Below are 21102 nucleotides of genomic sequence, written 5' to 3'. Positions count from 1 at the left end.
TCTCTGTTGTCTTCAAATGATTTGTGCACCAAATTTAACCATCCTTATCACATATGCTCTTTACTCTCACAGTAGCTCACTGTATTCCCCAAGCTGGAATTCTCCCTTTCCCTCAGGTCTTTCACTCTGTATGACCAAATTCTACCCACCTTTCAGGTTCCAACTCAAAAGGTCACTTTCTAAAGAAGCTTTGACCAATACCTCCAGCTGTACTTGAGAGACATAAAATGTTTGAATTTTAAATGACAGTTACCACTTTCAGTCATGTGATGATGTTCTTACCTATCTTTTCCCACATCAAGACCCAGTTCATTGGTTTCTCTATTGTGATCACCACTTAATTACCTCTGATATGGCATTCTTTCCTAAGGGTTTGCTAGTCTTCATTCCTTAAGCAAATACACAGCTCTTGGAAGTTTTAAGTAGGCCAGTGTTAACTCACAGCCCTGAGATAAAGACCTGTGCCTAGACTTAGTAAGACACCCCTCTTTCATGTTTTCTGATAATCATGGCCAACAATGACAAAGCAGAAGTAACTCAATTCCAATGCTTTCCTTAACTCTTCTTTCCCATTTAGAACTAAGTGGGGGGAATAAAACTCTACAGAATAGGGATTTTTAAAAGCGGCTTTAAATCTCATTCAAGGTCAACATTGTTGACATAGCTAGGAAGAGAGTTATTAATTGTATTAATGTTAATTTATAGTGATGGCAAGACTATTTTGCAGAGATGCATCTACTTGCAGAGTAAGCTCAAGCCTCTCTTGAAACACCCCCCTGGCTATCCAGGTAAAGTATAAAGAAAGTGACTTCAAGTTTCCTTTGTATTTAGAATAACTATCCTATAGAAATGGAGTACAGTAGGTCTGTAATAATCTCTTCCTGTTTTTTCTAGTTTATAAAAAGATTGCCTAAAATTACATTAGTTTTTGTGATAGATCTGTAACTTGCTAATCAATATTGTAAAAAGCAGGCAACATCTAGGTATTTTTTACTCTACCTTCTAAACTTAGAAATCTCAACTTTCCTGAATTTACATAGAAGTTCTATCAATTTCTCAATTTCTTCACATGCTTCAGACTGTTTAATTTATAAATGCAATCATCCAATAATAGCTAAAACTTCCTGTTTTAATGTCTGAACATTTATCCTTAGGTTTTTATATAAATCTGAGATCCAGTCCTAAAAGGTGTCAGGTCACTAAAACTTTGTCCTCTAATTTCATGTCTTTGATTATCCTCTATTGGTTATCCGTAACTGAAATAGGTCGAAATGTAATCACATAATAAATCATGTAAGTTCTAAGTACAAATTATTAGAGAATATATTTGGGGTGCTTACAAAATAGTTAGGGTTCATAGCCTCATCTAATAAGTAGAGAATATCTCCTAATAAGGAGAGATATTTGACTAGTAACAGTCTCCAACAAGTAACTCACTATGGTGATTCTTCATAATTACGTACTGTTAACCCTTTAACAACATGGGTTTGAACTGCACAGGTACAGATAAATAAGGATCTTATTCATCTATGTTTATTGACACACAGTTGATATATTTAGTTTCATGCGTACAACATAGTCAGTATAGTGATTAACATACATGAATTTTTTACAGTACTTAAATGTATTTTTCTCTTATGATTTTAATAACATTTTTCTCTTAATTTGTAAGAAAACAATATATAATATATACAACATACTAAATATGTGTTAATTGATTGTTTATCAGTAAAACTTCCAGCCAACAGCAGGCTATAGACAGTTAAGTTTTTGGGCAGTCAAAAGTTGTACTTGGATTTTCAACTGCACAGGGGGAGGAGGGTGTTAGTGCCCTTAACCCCTGCATTGTTCAAGTCAACTTTAGTTCAGATCTACAACTGTGCAGAGCCATATAGATGAATGTCAAACGTTAGGTGAAAGAAGAGAGATACAAAATAAGGAGCTTACAATATTTTGTGTCTTGATCTGGGTCCTGGTTACACAGATGCGTTCAGTTTAAGCCGTACAAATTATGAATGGTGTACCTTTCTGATACAAAATATACTTCAATAAAAAGATTTTTAAAATGTCTTATTACTGAGCATTCAAAAACTAGATTAGCCAAGCTCTGAAACCTGAGTTTTACCATCTGGGTAAGCAAGTATGGTGGGTGTTAATGATGTACCCAAGCTTCTTGGAGAATGAATAAAACAAAACAAATTATCTCATATAAGCAGCTTATTTCTGATCTACTCCTAACTTCAAAAATGAAATCTCACAGGAACAATGATAGCAAATACTGAATACCTGTTTTCTAACACAAAATACGTGATTTAAACAAGGACTTTTTAAATCGAGTAATTTTTAAACTAGATGCAAACAGATGTAAGTGAATAATCACTATAATAAAAGACTAAACAAGACAATTTAACTGAAATCAGGTACCTAGTAAAAAGACCGTAAACTTGGACATTCATTTTAAGTCAACACCCATGTGCACTACTGCTTTCCTTATTCATTTCTCTTTAAATATTGGTGCTATCATAAGAAAGGACAAGCCAACTCATGGGGATAGTGCACCTAGCAACTGTTACTCTCATTTGTTAACTGCACTTGTGCTTTTTCTTCATTAAAGCAGAAATACTGCATGTGTTTATCAATGAGTTTAAATCCTGAAAAGTTACCCGATTCCTTCCTTTGGTCTATCTGGCAAAACTTTCTTCCTCCCTAGTGCTCCTTTACCTTACTGACCTGATATACACAAGAGGGTAAATGTGTTTGTTACCCTCAGCTTTTTTGCAGACAAAGGACTTCCAACAAGAGCCTGTTCCCCAGTGATTAGTAAAATAAGTTTCTAAACTAATTTTGTCAATGTAACAAAGCAATGCCAATAATTAAGTTCAGAACTGTTCTTTAAAGAAGAAAAGTATAAAGTCAAAATTTAAAGTTATTATTCTGAAATGCCAACAGGCTAGAATATCACTAAGTATCACTATCACTACAGTAAAATAATCTCCAGAAAGCTAATTACAGAAACTATGTTATTAATTTTAATAAACAGTCAATGCAAACATTCTGCACTTCCTAGGAAAGGTCTGTATTATTTTTGAGCTGTCAGTATCAATTGTCCTTATATTTGGTGATGGTTTTAGCTTGATTCCTTGAGTACTCTGCAAATAACAAAGGAGGGGGGAAGACAGAGAACAATGGCAGACCTATAGTAAAAAGGAAAGGAAGGCTTGACAGTAGCTTAAACTTTAGTACAATAACTGAATAAGGCACGGGCTATCAGTGGCAAGAGAATTTCTAAATACAGGCAGAGGCAAAGGGGTGAAAAGCTTCTCAATTTGGTAATTCTAATTTAAATAGAGAAGGAAACAAAGGGGCCATTAGGGAACTCCGAGTCAATGTGAGGAAAGGTATATTAATTACTTGTATTTTGATTAAAAGATACTCTGCTAAAAGAATCCTGGGGAAAAAAAAAAAAGATTCCAGACTTTCAAGTAAGGCAAAACCAAGATCTTCAGCTATTTAGGGCCGGTTTAATGAAAACTGGCACAGGGCTTAAATTTTAAAGCGGTCTCTAGTGAAAATGAGTTCCAAGATTTCATAAACAAGAACCTGAAATATGGTATCTGTCAATACTAATAAGCAATTTTATACCTCAAACTAAGTAGATAATGTAAGGGATTTATAGTCCCATAAACTCCTGAATGGTTCTGTTTAACAGAATCATCCCTGGAAAATACTTATTTGTCAAATTAGTAAAATTGTTTTAAAAATCTGTAATTTATAACAGTAAAAAAAATGAACAAGGCAATCTGGTGAAATCTAACACAAACATGGTCAGGAGAAGTTATATTTACTATTTTTTAAAGTTTAACACACATAAATCTTCAACTCCATCTGCAATGAAAAAGAATGTATACTCCCATAATACTTTATTTGCTCATATACCTATTAAAAAGTCTGTAGATATTTGCCAACGGAGGTCATATAGTTAGAATTAATAAAGCTAGCCTACTGCTCTTATCAACGGAAACAATTTTTTTCAGGTTTTATTTTATTTAAGTAATCACTACACCCAACATTGGGCTTAAACTCATGACCCCAAGATCAAGAGCCACATGCTCCAACTGAGCTAGCCAGGCCCCTCAATTAAAAATTTCATAAGCTAGTTGCAAAGTTAAAAGGAAGCCACTAGTACTGGGTTGGACCTGTCACTTTAGTACCAAAGGGCCAACTTATAGTGAAAAACGGCTGATCTAGAATATAAATTCTGATTATAGTTTGGCATTAACATACTACTAACACACTATTAACTTCTTTGGCTCTGGATGACAGGCTTCAAGAAGAAGAACAGAAAATACTTTCAACCCATGAGTAACCACAGATAAAGCAACTTGCCTCATTTTGATACCTTAAATATTTCTGTATCTAAAAAAGAAAACAGGTAAGAAGTATTTAGCTGTAACAACAAATGATGAGTAGGCAACTTCTATGGTGGTTTTATAAGGAAACAAAAGAAAACTTTCAATATTAAGTCAAAATTATAAAAAATAAAGCTCACATGTTTCTACACTGTTCTGATGAAAATAACAGCTCTTATTCACATTGGTAACACAGTAGCTTACAAAATTTAGCTATTTGAAATAAATTACCATATGACTATCACTATTCTTATTACATCTCTAAATAGAATGCTGTTTTTCCTTTATCTAATGGAAAAGAATGAAGTACAACCCAAAGTACTCACCCTGGCTACATCAGATAAGCCGTAGGAATGAGCATTCATGTTTGCTTCATGCCACAATTTACATTTATGTCTTAATTTACATTGATACAGCTGTACAATTTCAAAATTGAAATTATAAACACTGTACTATAAATTTTAGAACTTCTTGCTCTACAAGTAACTATTTTAAAACATTTTCAGTTAAGGAACATACCACTGAAAAGACACTGTTAGAAAATCTCTTTAGAGTGACACACAAACAAATCAAGCCTAAGAATTAAAAGACTGTTACCATTTGTAGGCAATGTAAACCATGTCTTAACATGACATGTACATGCACTTAGCAATACTCTTTTCTAATGAAAGAGATGGAGTTAAGTCCATGAGTAGTATCCAAACTATGCCAGAGGACACAAATGCGTTGCCAGGCAGAGTTAAAAGAATCTAACAAAGCTTTGTGTGAATTTTTAAAACAGCATTTGTGCTTGTTCTAGTAATTAAACACAGAATGATGGAGCGCTAATAAATATTCAGCAAAATAACTGTACACAGCATATACTACTTAAAATGTGTGTTAAGCAGAAAGATAAACCAAATTATCTTTTGCTATAAGTGAACGCTTAAGACTTCATTCTATATTTTAAAAAATTAAAAACAAAATTTATATAACATTTCTATGAGAAGAACTGTTTTAGGAGTTTACAAAACGGTAATGCAGGCAGGTCTAGGGACTCTAACAAACAAGCTTGATGTGAAAAGTTTCTCAACAGGATTAACAATGACTTTCTACTTTGATACCTTGGTCTTATCCCTTTCCCAATTTCTTAATATGAAGTGACATTTCGTTTTGAGTTACTAAGGCATTCACAGAGAAATCATATAAAATAGGACAAAAGTAAACTAACTGTAGTTAATTTTATAGAATATATTTTTATATTAAAATATACAAGGATAAGTGGATATTCCATATAATAAGATTTAACAGAATACGTAAGTCCTTCAAGAAAGTAAATATACTTAAAAGTGAAGTAAAAAATAAAGTATATTTATATTCTATTTAAAATATAGATTGCTCTTTTGGTTTATTTTGCTGCTTTGTCCCATGCTAGGTACCATGTGATTTCCCCCCACCCCCAAAATGACACATAAAGTTTAGGTTTAATGATGAGAAACCAGTACAGTGCAAAGCAATTCATGCATACACTTTTGCATGTATGCATTCCATATGTTAAGTATTCATACCTATCCCAGAGGTTCTTTGATTCCTGAAACGTGTTCAAATGGAACGCTTGGTAGAAAGCAGTTGAAGGATTCCTGTGAGATCCAAGAATCAAATGGAAATGAGGTTGAGAAAGTACAGTAAAATCACTACTTTTCAAAAAAAGATGGAAGATTTTAGATTTGTAATACAGTGTACAGCTTTAATAAAAAGAAAAAAACACAACATAAGCTTGCTTAAAAACATTTTGAAAGAAATTAAAAAAACTGGATGAAATCCAGCAGACCCTGACAATTCAGGATCACAGTTCTAAAAGAAAGGGGTAATACGGATAAAAGAGCATCCAATTATGTGTGTGTGCATATGTTTAAACACATATGAATGTGACCAGTTCACAGCCTAATCAACACTACTCTACATGAGATGCCTTTATAAGTTTCTCAACATTTAGCAGTTTAGCAAAGCTGTTCCCAGGTACAGGATTCATGTAAAATAAATTAAGCTACACCTTCATAATATAAAAATTTTTTTTAAAGATTTTATTTATTTAGTTGACAGAGAGAGACACAGCAAGAGAGGGAACACAAGCAGGGGGAGTGGGAGAGGGAGAAGCAGGCCTCCCGCTGAGCTGGGAGCCCTACACGCAGGGCTCGATCCCAGGACCCTGGTGACCATGACCTGAGCCGAAGGCAGATGCCCAACGATGGAGCTACCCAAGCACTCCCATAATATAAAAATTCTTAACAGGATCTATTTGATAGAGTTTGATGATGAACAACTGAGTCCTTTTCTGGGTTGGACTGGACATGTTTTTTACCTTCATAATCCATTTATTTATGTGTGGTTTCTCTGGATTAGGGTAAAACATGGTGCAGCAATTACATGGCACCTTTCAAATTTCTTACATTAGTATAGTGGGCCTTTAAGAGGTAAGAGCTCCCACACCTTAATCACCATCCATTTCTACCAATCCCTGGAGATATGTTCCCTAGGGCTATCTATAACCATAGAATCTTAACTGATGGGCTCATCCCGGAGCTCCCAGCCTACATGATTCACCTCACATCTCTGGAGTGGTTTCTTAGGGGACTATTTAAACTTTTGACAAATCTGCTAATAGCTCCCCCTCTACCTCAGCATTTTCCCATAGCTTCTCCAACCCCAACCTGTATATTAGGGAGCTAGCAAAAACTTGTCATATTACCTCTAAAATCCTTGACCCATGCTGTAGCAGAATAACAGCAAGCTAAGCACATTAAGTACTTATTACATACCAGACACAATTATGAGTGTTTTACATTTATTAACACAATTCTACAACACCCCTAAGAGGCAGGTGTTATTATTATTCCTATCCCACCAATAAGGAAACGGGTCAGACAGAAGTAACTTGCTTGATGTCACAGAGCTAGTAGGTAACAATCTGGTCCTAAAGTTTACGCTCTTAAATCACTATGCTAAACATATAGTGGAGTTCAATTTTAACCTCTCTGGGTCTGTCTCTTTGTCAGTTAAATGGTGATATGATTTAGCCTTGCAGGGAGGTTAAGGAACTTAGACTATATATAAAGCTCTTTGTATATACAGTCAATGGTCAATAAATAATAGCTATTATTTTATCATCAAAATGAAGTTCAAATACAACATGGCAATTCTGAGACCCTCATAAGCATCTTAAGAGAGTCTCTACAGTATTACTAGTACCATTAAAAAATTATTTCCAAATTCTACTGGAATAGCAATCAAATATCAATGATCAGTAAGCAAAATAAATACTCAACAGAATTCCATGATTTCAAAATTCAGATTAAGACTCAGTCTTAATACCTACTGAATTTTTTTAAAATACATTTTTTAAAAGGCATTTTTTATTTTAACCACTAGGGTACCTCTCAGATGATCCAAAATTAGCAAAGGCAGACAGACACTAGATGCCAGAGTACCACCAAAGCAACTATTTGATTAATTGGCAACTTCAGTATATATACTTCTCTTTGTCTGCTCTACCTACTTTAACTCCTTTCTATGCTTTTAACCCTTTCTCTACTTTTCTCTAGAGGCTGGGTCCAAGGTAATCAAGCATATTGATTAGATCTGCTAATATCAAGGATTAAGAGGCTGCTGACCACTATTTATTTAACAGCTTATATCCTCTCAAGATACATTTGGCAGGGGCTTTTTTCACTGTACTTGGAATCAGTCTACCAATTTAAATGAAAGTCAACTGAACCAACTGAAGACTTGATTGGCTTTTTTTTTTTTTAACCAGGCTTACCCAGGACCATAGGGGGACAGGTTTGCTATTCACACAGGTCTGTTTGGATTTAAAACAGAATGATTCAAAGAGGAAAGGAGTAAATATGAGACAACAAAAGGTAAACCTGGAGGTTATTCTGCAAGTCTGGAATTTAAAATTCATTAAAAAGTATTTATAATATATTTATAAGGATGACATTCTTTAAAAAAAAAACTTCAGATCCCCCGATTTTGGAAAAATACATACATATATATTTAATTTGAATCAAATTCATATGCCTAATAAATTGGTTTTAAATGAAATCATATGACTTAAGCTATGAGATTCCAGCATTTTTACAGCACAGACTCTAAAAATGAAATGTTTCTCATAAGTCAAATGTAGAAGTGAAAAAAGAATGTATCTGCAGTTAGTTGTGTATCTTGGGGCAAAAAAGGAACCTATGAAATAAAATACCATAAATGTATCTAAAGTCTTCAACATGTCAGAACAAATACACTTAGGTTGCAAAAGCTGGCAGTGAATCACTTTCTACATACATTTAAAATGAAGAAACCGTATGGAGTAATACAATCTATGTACTCTAGAAAAATTTAAAGAGTCTAGATTCCAAGGATAAACATTTAGACAGGCTTATAAAATATGACACTTTTTATTTCTCTAATACTTCAGCAGGGATGTCTTCCATAAACTTGAGGGACTTTTAGCAAATAGCAACAATTAGTCTCAAAATATTGCTTAACAGGCATATGTTAAAGAAGTCTGTAAAAACTAGCTGATCAAGAACTTCAAAAAAGCCATTTGTAAATACTGAGGGGCTTGATCATCTGTTTTGGGATGGCATAAAATTGAGGAAACTGATAGCCCAAGGAAAAAACACTGTTATTAGAGATCATTTCAAGGCTATATAGTCTATGTAATTTGAAGGCACCAAGTTGCAACCAAGATCATTAAAAATTTATTAGAAAGAAATACTGAATTTTATGCAACTTTGGTCACAAATTCTCTTCTGCCCAAGAAATAAAATTTGAAACCAGTTTTCTAATAACATATCTGATGTCAATGTTAACTATTAATCTAAGTAAAAGCCAATAAAGTGCTTCTTAGGGAGACTGAGGCGTGGTTTATTCTGAATTTCAGCCACCGAAATGAAAATGCTGTTTTCCCATTTGTGGACATTTTTCAAAACCAATGAATAAAATACATCCTTTCCCTCCTGACTTTATATACTAAATAACCTATCCTATTAATTTCTAAGTACATGAAAGTAGTACATCACAGAGTGACTCAAATATGACATACATCGACCTGCTTTGCTAAGATACTATCTTTGTAGGGTAACTGTAACAGAGAGGAAAAACATTCCACACCTCAAAACTAAGCTATGAAAATTGCTGAATGTTAAAGGATGAGGTACATTGAGTCCTGAACTCAGCAAATACTTTCTTCCCTTATGTCAAAACTCAACTTTAGCGATCTCTAAATAGAAACCAGGGAAGCACAACAGGCCATCTCCAATATTATTATCTAAGGACTTAAAATGATTAAAAATATCCTTTAGGTAAAGGGTTACAACACAACAGATCAGTAGCCACAGTAGCCTTCCTTCCTCCTATCTTATAGTAAGCAAATTAATAAAATAAAACTAACTCTGGAAATATCCAAGAGCACTGGGTTTGGTGTCAGAAGGCCTAAGTCTGAATATATGTTGTTACTTAATAACTATGTGATTCAAACCCTCAAGGCCTCAGTTTCCTTAATCCATAAAAAAGGGAGGAACACTTCCTTACAGTTGCTGAAAAACTCAATGAGATTATGTATACATAAGGCCTCACAAAATTAAGCTTGGTTTGTGTTTAATATAGGATTACACTTTCCAAATCATGCTATATAAAAATCAACTTTTAGTAGAGTACCTTAACATATACTCAATATTTCATCATTATTAAGGTAATATTCAGGCAAACAGAACTTAAACTTAGAGCTGGGTATACCAAACTATTTAGTATATTTCATTGGATAAGAATCCTGACTTCTGGGACTCAGAGCTCCCACAAGATCTCCTTATTGCACAACTTTTTTGTAAGATTTTAATTAAAAATACAATAATCACTGAAAAGCGTACTGAAATGGTTCTAAGATACATACTACTTTAACAATAAAAGCTTCAAGAAACACCTTTAGCAGCAACCATAATCTTCTGATTAAAACAATCACAATTTCTCACCATGACATTTAAGCCCTTCACTCTGGTTGCTGTCAAAATTAATCACATCATTTCCCAAAACTGACATCTCTTTCTTCCACACTGTTACACAAACTGCCATCCTCTTCTACTCAGAAATTCATCCTTTTCTCTTAACAGTGACCTAGCCTAAGTCACCCTTTGAAGATTCAGTCCAAGAGTTAGCTTCAGAAGAATGCACAAGTAATAATAGGTTGATGCTGAGGACAGAAACTGGGTGGCTGGAGGACAGAAGTGCAGAGATACTTTCAGTTTATATTCCTGTATATTTAGAACTATTTAAACATATTACCTATTTAGATAATAAATTAATTTTAAACGGAAACCAGTCTATTTCCTCCCCATATCACGTCTAACTATGTCCTAAATTGTTCCAATAGTACCTTATATTTTACTCCATCACAGCCTATGATATGTATGAAAGCATATATTTGATAATTATCTGCATATAATCTGAGTTCTTGGGAGGGCAGGATAGTCTTTTTTTCCGTATCCCAGTACTTACTATTCAGAGAACATAAAAAAAGGTTGAATGACTGTCACTTTAAAAGTTTTCTTGGGTATTCAACCTACTTGATGAGTATCTGGAAGCTTTGTTTTTGTTTTGTTTTGTTTTTTGTCACATGATAGTCTGGTGGCAGGAAGGTTTAAGTTGGCAGTTATCTTATGAAACACGTTTAAATGTATCAAGCCATACACAGGGAATCTTAAAATCTGACCAAGTCTCAAATTCTAACTTTACCAATGAGGAATACTGAGATAAGTTAAAAGACTTAACTAAAGGGGTGCCTGGGTGGCTCAGAGGGTTAAGCCTCTGCCTTCGGCTCGGGTCATGATCCCGGGGTCCTGGGATCGAGCCCCGCATTGGGCTGTCTGCTCGGCAGGGAGCCTGCTTCCCCATCTCTCTCTACCTGCCTCTCTGCCCACTTGTGATCTCTGTCAAATAAATAAATAAAATCTTAAAAAAAAAAAAAGACTTAACTGAAGAAATTAAGTGTTAGAAAAGCCAGGATTAGAACCCAACAGCTATATGTTTTACAACATCATGACTTTTCTGGCCTAAAACACTGTCTCCCTTTCTGTTATTACATCCATACACCATGTAATTACACTTTCAGATCAAAACTGAAGACTCTTGGTATGATTTATAGCACGTTAAGGTGTGATCTGGGAAAACAGTTTGTGGACAATGAAATACTAACATTTCTGTAATGTATGCTTGCCATACATATTATATATGGACTGTTTATGAACTACCTGCATACTTCATTTAATACTCTCAAACTGTGCAATACAGTTATTAACCCCATTTTTCATATGGGGAAACAAGGGGCTTATAGAACTAAATAACTGCCTGAAGGTCAAATGCCTCAGGTATGCAGCACAGTTGGGATTTCAGCCCAGGCATGTCTAACTCCACTGCCTGTAATGGTCATTCATACTATATGCTAATACATAATTAAGCACACTACTGATTTTATTTGACTAAGAGCCTCCATCTCCTTTTTTGTTTTGTTTTCAAAGGTTAGGTAGACCAAATACGTAGCAAGGATGGGTTTCGGATTAACTCACATAACTATTTAGTAAAACTTAATTCTAACTCTCCCTTAGAAACTAGTTGGTTTTAAACTTTGCTTTAGGTATCTTTCATTCAAAGTTTAAACAATTTTCTTGTTTAATAATGAAGAGGAACTGCCAACATTTAACACACAGCAGCATTATTTACAATAAATGGCCCATTAATTACAGTTTCTCTTCTATATTTAGTATTTTTTTTTTAAGATTTTTATTTACTTATTTGACAGAGAGAGAGATCACAGGTAGGCAGAGAGGCAGACCGGGGCGGGGGTGGGGGGGAAGCAGGCTCCCCGCCGAGCAGAGAGCCCGATGCGGGGCTTGATCCCAGGACCCTGAGATCATGACCTGGGCCGAAGGGCAGAGGCCCAACCCACTGCGCCACCCAGGCGCCCCTATATTTAGTATTCTTTCATCATATTTTAGTGAAAGCTAATGGGGAAAGGAGGCTCTAAGTAATTTAACATTCAGATGTCACTTATTTGTCTTGCTTACTCCAATTAGCAAAGCATATACTAATAGTCCACGTCCTAGGTGAATACTATTAAAATTATTACTCAATGATCTGCAGAATTTTCACATAACCATCACTTATAAATGTATAACTTAATGAGAGTTCATTCTTTTAAACAAATGTTAGTTGTGTATGAAGAAATAAAACTAAATACTGCAATCTAATTTTGGGCTTTAAATTTGAGAGGTAAGCAATCCAGAGAAGCATGGATGAAATTTAATTCACCTGACTTAAAAACACATTAGGAACATACTTTTTAGAGATAAAAGCAGATAATGTATCCTTACTATTACCAGCCAAATTTGAAATGCATACGTTAAAATATATTAAGAAAGTCACATAATAATATATAGGAAGGATATGAATTGGTTACTGTTCTTAAATCTTTATGGAGGAGTTTTTGCCCTAAACCATGCCAGATTAGGAATGTAACAAATACTGAGTAATTTGGTATGTTCAAGAATTGCCGTGGGAAAAACCCAAATTATACCAATAATTCAGGTATGCACACTCTTTGTGGATACCATAATTTGATTATACTATATAAAAAAAACAGTAATTAATTAGGAATTTTGGTGCACCTACCCCTTAAATACTGTCAACTATTAAGGTTTTTTCTTAAAAATCTGCTCTTCCCATTAATAAGAAATTACTTAAGGAACATCATCATTTGGGCTACATTTAACCAGGCAAATCCGTTTTTATAAACCCTCTCCTCTTCCTCATACTTAAATAGTTCAAGAGTAATGCAATTAAGAAATAAACAATATCTGTTCAAAAAGTAAATACATACTGGTCTAAAACAATTATTTAAAAAAGGAATTAGATGCCTTTTCTTCACTAGTAAGAAGTATTCCTATTCCTTCTGAGACCGTATTCCATGTCATTTCACTCTCTGCTTTTCTGTCTTGGTTATCTGCCACTACTCTCTACCTCTCCCCACCCTGCCCAACTTCTGATGTTTTAGGAAAGAAAAGTCAAGATCTTTTTATACTCCCCTATCAACGATTCCTCAGTAAAGAGACTAATTTTGGTTTCTTTACCATCTGATTGTTGGGGGTGCTTTTTGTTACTAGAACACTAAAGTGCATGACTACTTCTAATCTCTTCTGGTGCACAGGAGGACCGTTAGCAAGTACCAGATCCATAAATCCAGTGTCACATTTTACTATTTCCAAATTAGTGCTATCAGAATTCTCCAAGAACAGATTGCTATTACCCTTATTCTCAGGAAACAGAAAATACATATACCACAGTATCAGTACTATAAAAAAATGACATCTCATTAAAGCAATTTAGTTCAAGATACCCTACTTCCCCTACAAGGAAAAAATAGTGTTACTAACATAGTGTCTTACTCACACACATAGAAGCCCTTGTGTTTACTAAAGGTTATCCAATGTTCAGCCTATAGAATTTAGTTCATACATGATTTTGAACAATATATATGTCATTGTTAATTTAAAAAAAAGTACCATACTGCCTACTGATACACTTTTGAAACATTAATCTTCCTGAAAATCTATGGTAATTTCCTTTACTTAGAGTCATGGTTATGATTAAAGTATATTTTGGTAATCAGCATGGCACTCTGATGAATCCATCAGTTATCAGTTTTTATACTAAATAATGTCACTCATACACAGGATTTCACACTTTGATTACAAAATCCTTGGTAAGAGTACCTAAGATAATATGCAGTGTTTGATTTAAACATCAACTGTAAAGCTGGATGGGCAAAATTACCTCCATAATTCAATATCAATAAAGAAACATAAGCTCATAACACATAAAGATTCAACTAAGGAGCTTTCATTTGTAAAGACTAAATGCAGTGAGACTTTTAGAGCTCTCATAAGTACCTATAGATTTTACAATAAAGGTAAGGGTGACAGTTCTGTCTCTTTATATACATTTACATAATCTCACTTAACCATCAAGTTAAAAAAACCTGCACAAGTATGTGTGTATATCTGAGATACATATATAACTGTACAAAAAAAAATTTGTGTATTTATAGCACATGCCAGGATACACCACTTAAAATTCACAATTTATAATACATCACCAGTAGACATTAGCAAACTATACAAATAAAACCATTAATAAGATATAAAGACATCTGCCTCTAAGGGATCCTTACAATCAGGTTTCCAACAATCTTTTGGTTGTAGCTGACAGTTCACAATTGCAGCCATTCATAACAGTTCCTGGAATGTGGCCTACAAGAGTTCACATTGGTCAGCTATCTGTGGAAAACGATCGGTACTGTGTTCCCTTTCCAAAAGGGCCAGTAATATTTTGCACCTCTCCCCATTTATCAAAAAGGAGTCTGTTAAGTGTGTTGGTAATTTAAACAAATTTTGTAACTTTCACCGTAAAAGTGGCTTTTTGTGCACTATATTTTCAACCATTATTATATTCTCCAGTTTACACAAAATCAGTTTGAGAGAATCAACAACTGACTATAAGTCTTTCCAACAAGAAGGGCTAGAATATTTAACTTTACGGCAATTAGTAATATAGAGTCAATAGACAGTGTTAACTGAACTTTAAAACATTTCCTTGCTTTCTATATACAATCGTCAGCCCTTCTAAAGGTACATTATTAAAATGTATTAATATATAAGTCCTCTTTTTAAAAATAAATAAGTCTCAAAATGAAGCTTTGTAAAAGGTAATGGAGCCAAAAACACAAGATAGAGTTTTCAATATATCAGACTAAAGAACCTCAATCATTTTTGTTAATCTTCCATTTTCCTTCCTTTTCTCAAAGAACGAGACTGTTTACTAGCATATTAACTTAAAAAAAAAAAAAGCGAACTGTTTACAAAATTTTAGGATCTGAAATTTGTCAAGCTATTCACAAAGTTAGTCATAATTACTCAAAACCTCTCACTCCAATGTTTGCATCTAAATGGCAACTAAAATTGTATGCAGAGTTTAATTTAAGAAGGCAACCCCAAATCACCATATTAAAATTATGATTTTTGTTGGTATGGTTTCCTCAAAAATAGTTATCTCATAATTTAAACATATGCCTAGAAAAACTGTGTTATTTAATTTCAAGCATACAATTTAAAATGCCCTCTTTCACAAAGACTTTCCACTGAAAACAAAAACAAAACAAAAAACTTATTTCTACTTAATGGATTTATTCCTTCACCAGGTGTGTTGGTCCAGTGACAAAATAGTCAAATGTGTAAGATTACATCTTGAAAACTAGCATGTTAAATTAAAAACCAGTGAAAGATTATAACAAAAATTAGAAATGCAACATTGGTAAGCAATGCAGATTTTAAAAGACTGGGTGGGGGAGGGAAATACCATAATTAATATATGACTGCATACACATCAAAATCCCTGCACTGGATTAACTATTGCCAACTGATAAGAACAGATACAGTAGTAGCTGTAGCTCATTCACCTTCTGAAATAAAGTCTTAAAATTATTAACATTTTTAATAAAGTAAGAGGATAAATAATTGCATCTTTGAGGTCATACCTAAAGAATACATTCCAGAGTTTCCATTTGTCAACAGATCTCTCTGCTTCATGCCACATCATCATATTAAAATTCTGGGGAATGTAACGGCATATGCTTTAAACTGAGAGGTATGAAGAGGAGAGAAAAATACAATCTTCATTCATAGATGCGCATGTGTTTTACAAGGAAGGGGGAGTGGTTTGGGAAACCACTCATCATTTCTTGAGATATGGAGGCAATGTACTTCAGGAACAGAGAGTCAAGCAAATGGTTATTTACGAACCCATCAGAAAAAACTGGCTTCTGGCAGCTAGAAAAGGGTGAACAAATAAACTCAATCTGCATTTTAGGTGTGTCCCTATGTGTGAAAAGTGAAATATGGGAGCAGATGTAAAGAGGGATTTTTCTGAATGGCTTGTGGAATCAGTTTCTTTACTTGGTAGTCCCATCCATATAAAATTTCTCAATGACTAGCTAGCTGAGCTCACTTATGGACACGTGGTATTCTCTAAGAGTTCTCAAATGGAAGAAAGACTCCCAACAAGCAAGTCACCTACAAAAAAAGATGAACTTTGAATTACAAAAAGCAGAGAAGATGATTTCATGAGTATTTTTCAAACCAACAGAAGTATGTAACAAAAATACAAGGCTAGTTGAAACTGAAAATTTAAGAAAAGAATGCGAAGGAACTCAGAAGAAACAGAAGAAAAAGCTTTAACAGATCTCATTGTTCTATATACCAATTACTCTAGAAATCCATAAAGATATCTTTAAACACATCTAAAATCAACCTCGCTCAAAATAAAAAACGCAACAAATAAATGCCTAACTGTAAAGTACCTGAAACCTTCTCTGTAATTTTTAAATATAATTCTAAAGCTTGTAACAAGTCGGTTATTTAAAATTTGCAATATATGTCAAATTTTCCTGTGATATTTCCTGAAAATCACTTAAAATCCTCACTGAACTATAACCAAACTTCAACTGTTGTAGAATTGGTATTGCAACACACTAATTTTCACTTAAACCATTAAAAAAAGCATCCCTTAAGTAAAGAGGGAGCCAATTGGTGACAACTGTTAGCACTTTTACTATAAAATTACCCTAATTTCAAGAACTATAGCTTTTACTACTGTCAAAGAGTCTCATTTCATACTTCCCATTCTGTAGTTATAAAAAAAAAAAAAACTGATGGAAGATAACATCTTTCCAATACACTTTTTACTTAAAAAAAAAAAAAGGAAAAAAAAAAGAATCTTAACAAAGTCACCGGGAAGCCTCCTGACCTTCTATGTTCTTCTATTTAAAAGGCTGGAGGACGATAGGATCTTCAAAGCCAGACTTGACATTTCACCATTCTCTCTCCAGCCTTTGCAGATACACTGGAGGAGATTCCTTACTTACATGGATCTTTCCCTACTAGAGGACCTCCGGTTTTCCAGAATGGGAAACTTCTAATTTTATGTCTTAGTCTCCAAACTCACACTGACAAAGTGTTCAAGTGTAACTGTTACTTAAGAAAAGGACAGTCCTATGGGGGCATAATCTACTAGTTGCCACCTATAAATCGAGAGAATTAAACTTAAATCCACCTTTCTGAATGAACAAATGTTGTGTCCTTACCCAGTTGTGCTTTTAAATCAATGTGACAAGACCAATTTTCTCATTACACCTTCACATTAGCAATCTAAAACTATGCCTTTTCAAGAACTGACAAATCAATCTTACTAAACACAAACTAATTTTTATACTTAAAAACGCAAAGGGACTCAAAGTTAAAAAAAAAAAAAAGAACTTTTCTTAAGTTGCATTCTAAACTACAATGTTTGGTCAAACATTCCTATCAAATATTTTAAATAAGATTTCCATACCTGTCTTCATCACCATCAACAGGAATAGCTATGCTGAATACAGAGGTGGCCAGACTGTTCATTGGTGTTAACTGAAGGGGGTTTGCCAGGGCATCTGCAACAGGAGGCTTCACAACAGGCTTATTTTCAGCAATGAGAGAAAGTGGTGGTTGAGGTAGGGGTTCTGATTTTCTTCTAGTATCGTCAACTTGCCCGACTGAAGGTTGGGTCTGAGTCTGAAACTGGCTTAGGTCAGACTGTGGTAGACTTGTTGGTGCACTGGGTGTGCCTTGCGCTAAGGGCAGCCCAACATGCTGGATTATGCTGCTGCTCCGGCTGACTGGCGTATGGCTGCTCAGCTGCTGCGGCTGGACCAGAGGCGCGGGTACATTTGGCATAGTAACAGAGGTGGTAGACACACTAGGCACGCTTGGAGCGGGCACGGCTGCAGGCACGTTTGGAACTCCGGGCAGGACGGCGTGGGGGCCGCCAGGCACGGCTGACGGCGCACCACTGCCACCCATCTGCGGCGGAGGCACGGACTGGGGCTGCCCGGTCCCAGGGGGAACCAGGCCAGGCGGCACGGCGCATCCCACAGCAGCCAAGGGCACTCCTGCCGGCTGACCAGGCGCGGCCTGTCCGCCTGGCGCGGGTCCCGGCCCCGGGGCCACAGCTTCACTGGGCAAGGAAGACACGCCCATTATCTGCGCCCCCACCGAGGCGGCACTCTGGCCGGTGCCCACTGGAAGGCTGGCAGCCGTGGCAAGGCTCGCTCCGGCGCCGGTGGACGAGGGCTGCGCGGGGCTAGGTGGCTGCAGGCCGGCCACGTGCTGCGGTAGGTACTCACTCTGACCCGCGGGTTGGACTGGCAGCAAATGTCCGGGCGGTAGCTGAGGCTGGGGGTACGCGAACGGCTGGGGCTGCTGCGTCGCAGGAGCGCTGACGGCCGGGCCCGGCTGCTGCGGCAGGGCCACGCCGGGCTGCGTCAGGGTTACATTCGTCAGCGGCAGCCCCTGTCCGTTGGGCCCCTGCGGGAGGACGCCGGGGCCGGTTCCCTGGGGCTGGCTCGGCTGCGGGGCTGCCATCATTTGCTGCGGCCCGGCCGCGGCTCCCGGGAACGGCGGCACTGGAGCCGCGCTTTGAACCACAGCCCCACCTACGGGCGGCGGTGGCTGTGGCTGTGGCTGCCCAACGCCAAAACTCTGCGGCTGGGCCGGGGCGAGCTGGCTCATTTTCTCCGACGGGGGTAGCTGTGACACAGCAGTCAAGGAACTGTCAGTTCCCGAGTCGGGCCCATGCGCCCCCTGCATGGAGGCCACCACTACCACCACCGACCCTCCCGTGGCGCCCAGCCCGCTGTCCCGTTCCGCAGTCTGGTCAAAAGTATTGCTGTGCCTAATGCAATCCCCAGACCTGGTCAGGACGCTGCTGTCTGAATCCCGCTCATAGTATTCCATACACGTCCATCGGCCGCGGCGGTAGGGCTCCCCGCTCCCGTGGTCCAGCTTGATCACGCGGAAACGGGAACTACAAGTGGTGGGGGGCTGTGATGCGGCTGCGGTCCCTGGCCCGGCAGACGAGCCCGCGACCGACGGGGCGCCAGGTGCCCCGGAGGAGGGGGCCGAGGTGGCGGCCGCCACCAGGGTACTGGCCAGCGCCCCAGCCACGCTCCGGGCCGAAACGGCTCCTCCTCCGTTGGCGGGAGCAGCCGCCGCGGCCGCCAGCTGCCCGTCCAGGAGGAGGTTTGGGGAGACGGTCCCGGGAGTCTCCGCATCCCCAACATTGTTGAGCGTCTCTTCCGAGGAGCTGCGCTCGCAGACCTCCTCAGGGCCATAATCCGTAGCCCGAGAAACGTCGAATATCTCGGAGGAGACGTCCTCTGTACGTGACTCGTCCGGGTCGTCCAGGCTCTCAGTGTCCTCGGTGATGCTAGTAGCCACCTGGGCCGTGGTGACACTAGTGATCTGGAAGCAGCTCTTCTTCTTGGCCGGCATCTTGGACATGGTGAGGAAAGCTGGAGGGCAGAGAGGCTCGCCGGCTCCTCTGCAATCTTGCCGGAAACCAGAAAGGGCAGAGCAGGGGCCCCCAAAGACAAAGTCCGAGTCCGCGCTGGGGTCTGAGGCCCGCCGCTGTTAAGAGTCACTGGCTGATCCGGACGCTGGCCGCTCTGTGAGACATCCTCCTCCCCGTTTCCTTCTGAGTCGATCTCTACGGCTCTGCCCCCGTCGCACTCGCGCGGCGGCTCCTCCTTCCTTTTCGCCTCCCGCAGCCGCGGCGCCTCAATTCAATCCCCTCAGCGGCGGCGCGAGCGCGATCCCAGGGGCGGGCCGCCTGCTTTCTCCTCCAGTCTCCGGGGCCGCCGTGGTCAGTCCAGCTCGGCGCTCGGCGCGGTCAGCAGGCCTTGGCTGGGGGTGGGAGTGGGAGGGCGCAGGGGAGGAGGAGGAGGAGGCGGCGGCGGCGGCGGCGTGAGGGGCGGTGCTGCCCCGCTCGGGCTCCTCAGGCGAGTGCCGGCGTCAGCTCTGGGCTCTCGGACGCTGAGGAAAGAAGAGGAAGGAGTGGCGAATCTGGAGCCGGGGATTCCTGATTCAGCCAGGAGCGGCGGGCTGGGGCTGGCTGAAGGTCCGCGGGCGGGCGGCGGAGATTCGGCGCGGGCGGGCGGCCCCCTCCCCGGCTTTAGCCGGAGCTCAGCCCCAGGGACATGTCGACTGTCTCTGGCGGAAACCCGCTCCGGGGGAGGGGAAGCCGACTCGGTCCTCCCCTTACAGGGGGAGCCACCCCGCGGGCGGCGACGGTCTCGGCCTCCCCTCGCGGCTCCTGAGAAGAGTGAGGGGCGGCGGCGGTGGCGGCGGCCGACGATTGGCCGGCGAGCGGAGGCGCTTCGGCTGTGTGAGGTAGCGGTGGTAGCTTTTTCGGCTCCTCCTCGGTGCGCCCGGTTCGCAGACCCTGGAGAAACTGAAATTCAAACTGCTGAAGCGGCGGCTGCAGCTCCCTCCCCTCGGCCAAGATGGGGCTGAAATGGCCGCGCCAGGGATGCTGGGAGGAGCAGCAGCCCCGCTGCCGCCGCCGCTGTCGACTAAAATGCCGCCGCTGCCGCAGCCACCGCCAGCGCCGCAGCCGCCGCCGTTCCGTGACGCACCGGCGTCGTGACGTCACCGCCCCGCCCCCTCCGGTTTCCTGCAGTTTCGCGTGGAGGCTTGAGGGGGAGGCGGTGGGAGGGACTAAAGGTTAAAAAGGGGGAGCT

General features: G+C 39.1%; 1 protein-coding gene across 2 annotated transcripts in view; it reads right to left on the bottom strand.

Annotated features, from left to right (window-relative positions):
• TSC22D2 (TSC22 domain family member 2) overlaps positions 1-20229 on the bottom strand; it is a 48248-nt gene extending 28019 nt beyond the window's left edge. The window contains exons 1-2 of one of the 2 annotated variants that reach the window (XM_080800441.1): positions 17883-20229; positions 5957-6028 (exon numbers count right to left, since the gene is read on the bottom strand). In XM_080800441.1, the coding sequence (XP_080656567.1) occupies positions 5957-6028; positions 17883-19864 (2054 nt within the window). In that variant the 5' untranslated portion in view covers positions 19865-20229. The remainder of the gene's footprint in view (positions 1-5956; positions 6029-17882) is intronic. The other variant, XM_080800442.1, reaches the window with a different exon arrangement.
• Positions 20230-21102: the final 873 nt, after the last annotated feature.

This window comes from Martes martes (genome assembly GCF_963455335.1).
Source record: "Martes martes genome assembly, chromosome: 1".
NCBI lineage: Eukaryota > Metazoa > Chordata > Mammalia > Carnivora > Mustelidae > Martes > Martes martes.
Note: the sequence above shows the minus strand (reverse complement) of the source record. Positions and strands in the feature narration are given on the sequence as shown.